The 10,220-nt window shown below is 35.7% G+C and overlaps 1 protein-coding gene across 1 annotated transcript; it reads left to right on the plus strand.

Annotated features, from left to right (window-relative positions):
- Positions 1 to 5,080: 5,080 nt before the first annotated feature.
- LOC107867711 (alcohol dehydrogenase 1) lies at positions 5,081 to 9,095 on the plus strand. The gene is made up of 10 exons (XM_016714079.2): positions 5,081 to 5,325; positions 6,414 to 6,550; positions 7,154 to 7,200; positions 7,293 to 7,618; positions 7,733 to 7,815; positions 7,918 to 7,993; positions 8,089 to 8,150; positions 8,256 to 8,351; positions 8,441 to 8,602; positions 8,738 to 9,095. Exons 1-10 carry the CDS (start codon positions 5,232 to 5,234, stop codon positions 8,852 to 8,854), a joined length of 1,200 nt encoding a protein of 399 aa, XP_016569565.1. The 5' UTR covers positions 5,081 to 5,231; the 3' UTR covers positions 8,855 to 9,095.
- Positions 9,096 to 10,220: the final 1,125 nt, after the last annotated feature.

Below are 10,220 nucleotides of genomic sequence, written 5' to 3' on the forward strand. Positions count from 1 at the left end.
TTCTTCGCCAACTCAGATCAAGCTCAAGGTAACAGTTCTCCTTAAGCTTACTTAGTTTCATGTTCAGTGTTCATCACAAAACTTGGTATGTAGTTTCATGCTCACGTTTTCATTATAATCTTGGTATCAAGTACCATTGCATATTCAGTCATGCACATATGTATTAGTTTAGTTATGTAATTATGCATCAGACATGCATTCTCATTATAAGAAACTTAGTTCTTCAGAACACTCAGTTATGCATTCATGAATTAGTTACACATGCATCAGATATGCATGTTCAGTATTATATGTTCAGCTTATCAGTCATGAGATCATGTTCCAGTTATTCATGTTCAGTAAGTATGTTAGTCTTATTTTCTCCCCTTTCAGTCAGTCTCATTCAAGGATGAATGTTCTCAAGGGGGAGATATTGTAATTCCCCGTACTGTTCCTAGCTAATTTCATCTCTAGAATGTCTAGTATTAGATTCTAAATTTAATGATGGTTATTCCATGAGAAATTATCAAGATTTTCCCATTTTGACATGTGATCAATTCAATAAGATTTCCATCGATATAAGTTTCACCCAAATCTGATAACCGGATCAGAAGTTACGACTATTTCAAGTTCCCGTCGTAAAACAGCGCCATATTAGTTAGTGGCACGATGCGCCGCACCACAAGAGGAAATGGAATTTGGAAAATTCCAGTAGGGTTCCATGATTATGGCGCATCGCACCAGGGCCCAAATTCAGAATTGTTCTTTTTCCAGTGTCTTAGCGCGATTTTCCCCGTGTCGCGCCAAAGTTTCAGGTCGCAAAAGAAGGGGCAACGTAATGGCTCCGTGTCGCGCCATCCCTCAGTTTCTCAATTGTCAAATTCCAGTGATGCGGTGCGATAGCGCCGCGGCACGCCAGGGGTTCAGTTTGGGAAAATTTTACTGAAATTAAATGACGCGTCCAAGGTTAAAAGGATTAACTTCCCACCCCTATTTAAGCCCTTTAACAAGTGATTCAGCCACTTTTCACCAAAAAATACATTCTCTTCTCTCAAAAACCTCTCAAGAACAATCTAGGGTTTTCATAGAAGATCCAATTCTAAGAAAGTTTCTCCGTCAATCTTCACGAAATCACGAACTAAGGTATGCGTAGTGTTCATTCATGGACTCCTTTTGTCCATGAAGCCCAAGAATATCTTTTCTAAGTTTAAGTTTATGAATTTCTTTATGAATTTCAAGTTGGGTTTGTTTTGTTTATGTTGAGAATGAGAAATTGAATTCTACTCCATGTTGGGTGATAAACTCTATGTGGATTACATTATTATGGATATAGATTCATGCATACCTATGATTAAACCCTTGAATGATGAAATTAGAATTGAACCATGATGTTTAATTATTGTACAATGATGTTTACATGTACGATGCCTATAATATGTTTGATTAAATGCCTAGATGAAGGAAAAGTGCCTAACTAGCATGATACCATGAAATCCCCATGTATGTGCAAGCTATGCGTATCACATGTTTTGATGAAATGCTTCTATAAATATATTATGGATTATGATGTTAGTTATATGTTCAAGTAAGTTATGCTTGGTCAGTTTCCTTCTATTGAGTCCTGGGGATACTCGTACCTGAAACATTAGTTGTGTGCCTAGATCCATGTCATGTTTTCACGATACTCTCAGTCAAGCTATGATCCTTAGACTTCAGACAATCTTATGACTCAGAAAATCTCCATGATCTCATGAACTCAGTCAGTTGTCAGATATCAGTAGTATTCCGTCAGTCAATGGAATTCAGTAACTCAGTCCATGTTCAGTTTAGTAAATCATGTTCAGTGTCTATTCAGATGGGAGTAGAAATTAGCACCGAGCAAACTCAAGAATGGGAACTCACCTGTTTTATGAGGGTGTGATTCTTAGAAGCAATACTTGCGTTCCAAAACTATGTAGCCAGCATAGGTTAAGACATTATAGCCTGCTATATGAGGGTAGATGAGGTGGCTTAGCTTGCTATATGAGGGTTCCCACCGTTCTCACTAGAGTTACCTATTATATTAGGGTCACTCACATGTTGTCTTTACCAGTGGCACGGTATTGACACCCTTCCAATCAGGGCATAGATTGGACCCCAATTCATCTATAATGCATCATTTGGGGCATATCGGTTAGATGAATACCTCCCATAGTCCCAGTATCAGTCTCAGTAAGAGAACTCAGATAGTTCTTCAAAATTCAGAACTGTCAGATACTGTCAACTCAGATACAGTACAGAACTCAGATAGTTCTATCCGATTAAGGATTGTCAGATACATTCACTCATGTTATCAGTTATATTCAGATTCAGTAATCATGTTATCACAGTATTAGTGTCAGTTGTTATGTCTCATGCATGTATTCTCACGCTCATGACAGTTAGTCAGTTATTATTATTGTTCATGCATTTGAATCCCATGCATTCAGCCTACCTCATATGTATACTCAGTACATTCCATTGTACTGACGCATTTGCGCTATGGTACTTTATTTTTATGTTACACTATAGGTTAGAGATACGAGCTCCAGATCAGCAGTAGATTCCTGTTTTAGTAGTTAGAGTTAACAGCGAGTCCTCATCTTTCTAGGACATAATCATCATTTTATTATCTTAGTAATTATTTTATTAGTTGGAGTTAGTTGGGAACATGTCCCATCAACTCCTTACTCAGACAGTTCAGTCAGTTAGAGGCTTTCTAGACTATCATGTTTCAAACTTCAGTATGTTTAGTTTTGTTTTGGGTATTCTATTACCCCACATAGATGTTATATCATTTAGATCATGTTCAGTATTGAACCTTATGGCCTTGCAGTTCATGTTTCCGCATTATAAAGTATTTTATGCAGTATATAGGTACAAATATCAGTCATGGGTTAGCTTGTGGTCCTTCGGGATCATGAGCACCGTGTAGCATTTCGGGTACTAGATTTGGGGCGTTACACTAGTTCTATAGGATAATCCATCCCCAAGTATTCCTCTTAAGTTATCCAAACCTCTAAGGTCAAATCCACAACTAGGCATATCTAGGTCAACCGACTCTTAGGATTAATAAATAAGTTACTTTCTTCTAACTAGAGAAACTAGAGCATTCTCATGCTATTTATGAGATAACAAGTCCAACTAACCAAGGTTCTAGACTATGGGTCAATTATTATACTTAATGTGTTCAAGGCCTAAGTGATTCAACTAAACCCAAACATTACCATATACCAATTCAACCTCTAAGAACCCGCCCAATCTTTTCAAGATATCAAAGTCATACAATAATAAAGCTCAATCTAACTACGAGTAAGCCTAACCTATCTCGAATTCAAATGTAGCTCACAAACTAACAATCTTTGCTTTCCCTTTCATCGAAGCTTCTTAAATAAGCCAAGCTATCAAAAACATAATATAAGCATTATTACGAGAGTATCAACACCCATATTGCACCATTGTGCTTCGGGTACAAAACGACACCAAAAACTCCCAAGTGGGTCCCATATATAGAACTACCATTAGAGAGTTATAAACCTCAAGAAACTTGTGCAAAACAACCATATTTGTGGCTAAATCAAGCCTCAAGCCATTAGGGATTTTTTGGTCTAATAATCAAGAATTTAACACTAAAATTAAAAGAAATCTTAATGAATATGCAAGTTGTTTAAGCTCCTAATTAACACCCAACACACACCATAAAGACTACTCTCTCCATTAGGGTTTTAGAGGCTCAAGACAATGAAGGAATGACTAATTTTAGGCCAAGACTGCACTTAAATACGCCTTGCCCAGGCCCTCAAGAGTAGCGATCGTGCACATGCGCTTGCCGCGATTGCGGCCATCGTGATTGCACTAGGACTCCTGTGATCGCAGTATCTCCAGCCTCTATAGACGACAACTGAAACTTGAAATTTGATTCTAGGTTTCGGTCAATGTCTGGGGATGCATCCGGAGTCAATGTGAGCAAACGAGATATACAACTATACTGATTTTGACATTCCGGATGCGTTGGGGAAGTCGGATTTTCTATTTGAGGATGTTTTACTGAAGTTTTTGCTTGATTGCCATTTGGAACCAATGAAGTTTTCTAAATGGAGAAATGGTTCTAAAAAACCAAACGAACTGCCAAGTAACCGAACCATCAGTTCCAGCATGTCATAAATGACTTGGGGCATCAATAGAAGAGCTCTAACGACGAAAATAAGCGAAATACGAGAAATGACCTGAAGGGTCATTACTTCATTAGATACGTCCATCCCTTATGCATGATATAGAAAGCTAGTTTCAAGAGCAGATTAACATAATCCTCTAAAGTGGATGCTCTTATTAGCACATGCCTATTGCTACATAACCCAATATTACATTCATCCTTCAATCACATTGTTTAGGTATTAATCGATGCAGATCCTAAATGTCTAGCTATTCATAAGATAATTTTTCAATAACACCATATTGAAGGTTTTCGTTGATGATCATCTGGTCTACTTCTTCTTCTTCCCATATTACTCTTGATTCACCATGTAAATAACTAACAAGCTTTAGTGGAATGGTTTGCGATATAAATACCAATTGCCTCGTCTTCTCAAATATGGATCAGAAAATAATACTTGGAAGCTCTCTCTCTTGAAAGTCCTAAAACAAGTATTCTTCCGCCTCAATTTATGTGACACTATTTTACATAACATAAAGTTTAAGAATTTATTTTAATGTTATAGTCTAAAACACATCATGGATGTTTGTATGATTATAAATTATTTTATTAAGAATAAAAAATTTTAAAATTAAATTATTTTAAATTATGAAAATATGAATTTTTTAGGATAATTTTTTTTTTTAAAAAAGGTGCCAAATGAAATTGAGAGTGAAGAGTATTTTTACACTTGGCTCATCATATGCCTCAGTGGCATGTGAATAAATATTTTGGTATAGTGCTGTATACATGGCAGGATTGGGTTAACTAGGGAGTTCCCAAGAAAAGGCAAAAGAAAAACAGAGAGGTGTAGTAGAAGAAGACAGGTGGGTATTGAAAAAGTCCAAAATGTAGAAAAAGCCATTGAATGACGTGGCCAAAAGTGTACACTTTCCCGAACCTAACGTATTCAATAGACCATTTTCTTCCTTTTCTTTTACCCTCACTATTCTGGCGGTGCGGAGTTATCAACTTTCCACTTTCGCCCATGGTTTACATCTCTACTTACTCTATATATAACACATATAAATAAAAGAAGAAAATGCCACTTAGTTCAAGAAAACACATCATTTTAATTCAAGTTAATATATACCAAACAGCAATGAGTACTGCTGGTCAGGTCATTCGCTGCAAAGGTGAAATTCTTTCTTCTGTTTTGGTTTTCTTTTTTTGTGATTGTGTTTGTCCTATGATCCTGCTGCCGATCACATCGTTTTGTTACTAATGAGATTTTATCAATCTTGTTTTACCTCTTTTTCTATTTTCTGATTTCCTTTTGGGTTTTCTGGAGCCTAATGTTTGTGGTTTACTGAAGGCTGGCGTGATATGTTGTACTTGAGCGGAGGTCTATCAAGAAACAGAGTCGAATTCAGTATTTCTAGAACATGGTGCATCTCTGGAAAAAAACTTATAACTAGGAATTGATCCCTAAAACTCTTAACACTCGGCCAGTGCACCATTTTAATCTTCTTATAGCATGTATTGAAATATAATATTGTATCAATTTTTAAAAATATATACATAAATGATTTTATTTTATTTCACGTGCTCTCCTCTCTACCTATAGAGGAAAGGTTGCATGCATACCACCCTATAAAGGTTGCAATTTCTCCTATGCTTCATTGGATGAAGTTTGTTAAGTTTGATTAGTTGTTTAATAACCATTCTTTTGAATGTTGTTTAGTACTAGTCTCTTTTTTTTTTTTAAAGTAGCTCTCTAATTACAACTTATGTTCCTGAACAATAATAATAATTGATGCATGAGACCTAATCCGGAAGTTGTGTCCATTTTTTCGGAAAAGAACAGAGGGATTTTGTCATGTGTGTTTATGAATACCTCATTGTAGGGATGTATCTCTTTTACCTGTGTAGTTATGAGTGTGTTCAACCTTAATTCCCAAAAATTAATCCGTTTGCCTTCATTTTTGGTGTCCTTATTGGAACAAATATTGATTAGATTAGCTTCCGTTTGGCCATAGATTTTGAAGTTGAAAATTGAAACTTGGAAAATTTAAGTCAAGTTGTAATTTTTGGAACTTGAAGTTTTGTTTGGACACACATTACTTTGAAAAAAGTTTGAACTTATGCGAGTGAAAGTGAAATTTCTCTCAAAAACAGATTTCAAAATTTGATCTAAAATTATGGCCAAACGCTAGCTTAGGTTGTTTTCATGCACTTTTGATAGATTTTGATAAGATTGTGTTGTGGATGTAAATGTGTGCAGCTGCGGTTGCATGGGAAGCCGGAAAGCCATTGGTAATTGAAGAAGTGGATGTGGCACCCCCACAGCAACATGAAGTTCGCCTCAAGATTCTTTACACCTCCTTGTGCCACACTGATGTTTACTTCTGGGAAGCTAAGGTATTTTTAGAGCTTCCGCTTGCTGTGATAGATTTGTAATTTAATCAGGTGATAGATTTATAATTTAATCAGTTGTTGGACACTTCTTGGCATATGTCTCAACAATTTTGTGTGTTTTAGATCATCATATGCACTCTTCCACAGTGGTATTGCTAATTGAATTGTAAGGATTACAGACTTACAATCATTAGCATGTACGTGAATCGATGATTTCTATAGAATGGGATCCTAACCATCATGTAGTTACATAATTGTGTGAACTTTGGTTTCTACATGATTTTAGTTGACTTCTCTGTTTTATATCGCTTCATGTGTGCTTTTAATTCTAAGGAAACAGCCTAAGGTAGGGATGAAGCTGCATTTACACCACCCTTCCCAGACCCCACTAGTGAGTTTACCACTTGTGAGATTACACTAGGTATGTTCTTATTGTTGTGTGCTTTTAATTCTTCATGCTGCCAATACCTCGTTTGGCTATCATTTTGGTTCGTTGAATGGAATATTCTAATGTTTCTTGTTTTAACGATGTTTCGTCTCAACCTTTTGCATATTTTTCCATCTTGCTGGTGTATTTATTGATTTGAAATTTTCTCTTTGTTGCAGGGGCAAACACCTCTATTTCCTCGCATTTTCGGACATGAAGCTGGAGGGTATGACCCTTTTAACTTGGTTTTCTTAAATTATTTTTTTATAACTTATACTCAGCATATTCTAAAGCATGTTTCCATTTATGTGGCTGTAGAATTGTGGAGAGTGTAGGTGAAGGTGTTACAGATCTCCAACCAGGAGATCATGTTCTTCCTGTGTTCACTGGAGAATGCCAGCAATGTCGTCACTGTAAATCAGCGGAAAGCAACATGTGCGACCTCCTAAGAATAAATACAGACCGGGGAGTTATGATCAGTGATGGTCAAACAAGATTTTCCAAGGATGGGAAGCCAATTTACCACTTTGTTGGAACGTCCACCTTTAGTGAATACACTGTTGCTCATTCTGGCTGTGTCACCAAGATTGATCCACAGGCACCCCTTGACAAAGTTTGTGTCCTGAGTTGCGGAATATCAACCGGTTTTTGAACTATATCCAATTACTCATTTGTTAATGAAACAGGATTGTCACAATTAGTGAAAGATTTTATTATACTAATTAGATATTGTCTGATGGAGTTCATGTTTTCTGAAGGTCTTGGTGCAACTCTGAATGTTGCCAAACCTACTAGAGGTTCTATTGTGGCTATTTTTGGCTTGGGAGCTGTTGGCCTTGCTGTAAGTACACAATTCACCCTCTATTTTTCTTATATAATTTGCATTGTTATAATCACATGCAATTTGAGAACGATTTCCCTTTCATTTTGACAAAATTATTAGGCTGCTGAAGGAGCTAGGATTTCTGGGGCTTCTAGGATCATTGGCATTGATTTGAATCCCAGCAGATTCGATTCTGGTGAGTGCATCGATTATCAATGAACAAGAATATAGTGTCCTTAGTTGATCCTTACAAATTTCTTCATTCTCTGCTCTCCTTTTAAATTTCTGCAGCCAAGAACTTTGGTGTCACAGAATGTGTGAATCCAAAAGATTATGATAAGCCTGTCCAGGAGGTTTGTCCGTCTCTCGCATGTCCATCTTGTTTCTACTGAATATAGCATATTATTAGAAATGTTTGTAACTTCTTGGAATCCTAAGGTTTGCGCGATGATTTTCAGGTGATAGCTGAGATGACCGATGGAGGTGTTGACCGGAGTGTTGAGTGTACTGGAAATGTTAATGCTATGATCTCTGCTTTTGAATGTGTTCATGATGTAACTTCTTGTCTTTTTTAATCTTTCCTCCATCCATCTCTTTGACTCAAATGTAAGTGTCCCAATCTTATGACATATTTGATTTACAGGGTTGGGGTGTGGCTGTACTTGTTGGCGTGCCAAACAAAGACGACGCATTCAAAACGAATCCCATGAATCTGTTGAATGAGAGGACACTCAAGGGCACCTTCTTTGGCAACTACAAGCCCAAAACTGACCTCCCATCTGTGGTGGGCATGTACATGAATAAGGTGATCCTTACACAATAATATTTACTTATATACACTAACCACCGTCAGAGCATTGAAGTTAAACCTTATGTTATCGTCTTTTGTCTGAGATAATTGGTCCAAGTTAAGCTAATTGGTGTGTTGGAAAATTTTCAGGAACTAGAGCTGGAGAAATTCATCACCCAGCAAGTACCATTTACAGAGATCAACAAAGCATTTGACTTGATGCTGAAAGGGGAAAGCCTGCGTTGCATGATCACTATGGGACATTGAAGAAATCACAAGTAAGATCTGTGGGTTGATCGTATCCTGCCCCCCTACTACCTCCCTCCTACCTAGTATTTGTCGTTAGAGTTTGAATGTAATAAAATCGTTCTTTATTGGGGTAAATGATGTAAAGTAGAGTTTGAAGTCAGAACAGATATGTTCTGAAAGGCATGAGTGTACTTCCCATAATATGTATTATAATGTAATTTGTTTCCAAAGGCTCTGGTTTTGAATCATTTCCATGTTATATTTATGCTGTTGTGCATTTAAAGAATTCTCCTAGACTACAACTCATTTCTCTATTGAAAATTCACATCACATAGCTACAACTTCTTGATACGATCACAGGCTCTCTTGTAACCTTTAAAACGTGTGTGTTAACACAATCTATTTGAGACCGAGGTATAATTATCGTTATTGTTGTGATAGTTTATCGTTGTTGTTGTGATAGTCTTCACAGGAAGTGTTGCGCATGTTCTCCTCACCTTAAAATTGCCTAGTACTTGCGACATTGCATAGATTTTGCATTTATCACCAACTTTTCGAAAACATCTCACATAAATAATTCATTCTCGTGAATGTTGTTTTGTCAATTGATCGAATCACTATTCTACAAGAAGAAAAAAACAGCGAAGAGGAATTCAATCACAACAGTCCTAATTATTATTACTTACTAATGGCAATAAGTAGGCGCCTCTTCGACGTGTGCTTGTGTTGCCTGCTTCTTCGGCTACTTCAATCGTTATTTTATTATATATCCCTAATAAAGATGATAAATGAATATAAAATGATAAATTAATTGTTCACATTTTATTTCTACTTGATGTCTTATATGAGATTTATTTAAATTTTTTCACAAGTATTTATTATTGTAATTTCATTATATCATTGTTATAGGTCATTTAAGACGTGATTTTATCATATCCCCATAATTCATTTTGAAAAAGAAGATAAAATAGAAATAAAATAATAAATTAACTCTTGATGGTTTGTATTACCTTTTTCAGCTGCTTTAATCGTAATTTTACTATATCACCTCCTAATTAATTATTATAAGTTATTTAAATATTAACAAATTAATAATATTTAATAAAAAAAACAAAATAAACATAAAATGATAAATTAATTCTCGATATTTTAATTAATTAGATATCTTATATGAGACCCATTCAAATGTTTTTCACATGTATTTCTTATAAATAATTTTGTTTTATTACTTCTAATTAGTTGTTATAAGTTTTATAAGACATGTCTGCTTCATTGCGCCCTAATTAATTTTTATGGTCATCTAAACATTAAAAATTTAATAATATTTCATAAAAAAAGATAAAATACACAGAATGATATGTCAACATGAAATATTTATTTGACT

The sequence above is a fragment of the Capsicum annuum genome, chromosome 4, assembly GCF_002878395.1.
Source record: "Capsicum annuum cultivar UCD-10X-F1 chromosome 4, UCD10Xv1.1, whole genome shotgun sequence".
In the NCBI taxonomy this organism is placed as follows: domain Eukaryota; kingdom Viridiplantae; phylum Streptophyta; class Magnoliopsida; order Solanales; family Solanaceae; genus Capsicum; species Capsicum annuum.

What these genes read in the sequence shown, in the direction of transcription:
- LOC107867711 (XM_016714079.2), top strand. Translation starts at nt 5,232, where the DNA reads ATGCCACTTAGTTCAAGAAAACACATCATTTTAATTCAAGTTAATATA. An exon ending in TCAGGTCATTCGCTGCAAAG is followed by an intron (nt 5,326 to 6,413) that starts GTGAAATTCTTT and finishes AAATGTGTGCAG; the next exon opens with CTGCGGTTGCATGGGAAGCC. An exon ending in GAGTTGCGGAATATCAACCG is followed by an intron (nt 7,619 to 7,732) that starts GTTTTTGAACTA and finishes TGTTTTCTGAAG; the next exon opens with GTCTTGGTGCAACTCTGAAT.